Source organism: Eimeria mitis, genomic scaffold (assembly GCF_000499745.2).
Source record: "Eimeria mitis Houghton genomic scaffold, Emh_scaff1907, whole genome shotgun sequence".
NCBI lineage: Eukaryota > Apicomplexa > Conoidasida > Eucoccidiorida > Eimeriidae > Eimeria > Eimeria mitis.
In genome coordinates, this window is record NW_013570230.1 from 5,713 (window position 1) to 6,606 (window position 894).

Consider the following 894-nt stretch of genomic DNA (forward strand, 5'->3'; position numbering starts at 1 on the left):
CTGCTGCTGCTGCTGGGTCTGCTGCTGCTGCTGCTGCTGCTGGAGCTGCTGCTGCTGCTGCTGCTGGTGTTTTATCTGGTGCTGCTGCTGTTGCTGTTTCTGCTGCTGCTGCTGGAGCAGCAGCAGCAGCAGAACCATCGCTACCATCACCAGCATCACCAGCAGCAGCAGCAGCAGCTGCTGCTGCTGCAGCAGCAGCAGCAGGAGAAGCAGCAGCAGCAGCAGCAGCAGCAGCAGCAGGAGGAGAAAGAGGTAGTACTTGGTCTGTGGTTTGTTCTTTTTCTATTTTTTTTATTTCTGCTGCTGAGAGGTGAGACACAGATTGCTGCTGCTGATCAAACTTAAACACTCCCCCCTGCACACAAACCCTAAACCCTAAACCCTAAACCCTAAACCCTAAACCCTAAACCCTAAACCCTAAACCCTAAACAAAACCCTAAACCCTAAAACCTAAACCCTAAACCCTATACCTAAAACCCTAAACCCTAAACCCTAAACCCTAAAAGATCGGAAGAGCACACGTCTGAACTCCAGTCACCGATGTATCTCGTATGCCGTCTTCTGCTTGAAAAGGAAATGAAGAGATAATATAGCAGACTGTGTTTTGTGGGTGGCAGAGAAAAACACAGCTGGTATACAGATACCCTAAACCCTAAACCCTAAACCCTAAACCCTACACTCAAGCCATAAACCCTAAACCCTAAACCCTAAACCCTAAACCCTAAACCCTAGTATACGATATATGCGTTCCAATCGATCAGCATTTTAAACAAAACCCTAAACCCTCAAAAATTATACACAACTCGTGTCTACTCTTTACTGTCTAGGGTTTAGGGTTTAGGGTTTAGGGTTTAGGGTTTACAGGGTCTGAGACAGCTGCAGCAATCTCTGCAT

The 894-nt window shown here is 47.3% G+C and overlaps 1 protein-coding gene across 1 annotated transcript in view; it reads right to left on the bottom strand.

Annotated features, from left to right (window-relative positions):
* EMH_0045680 (uncharacterized protein) overlaps positions 1–894 on the bottom strand; it is a gene marked incomplete at both ends in the record, with an annotated part of 4,034 nt that overhangs the window by 313 nt on the left and 2,827 nt on the right. The window contains one exon of the mRNA XM_013496091.1: positions 1–355. Coding sequence (XP_013351545.1) covers positions 1–355 — 355 coding nt within the window. The remainder of the gene's footprint in view (positions 356–894) is intronic.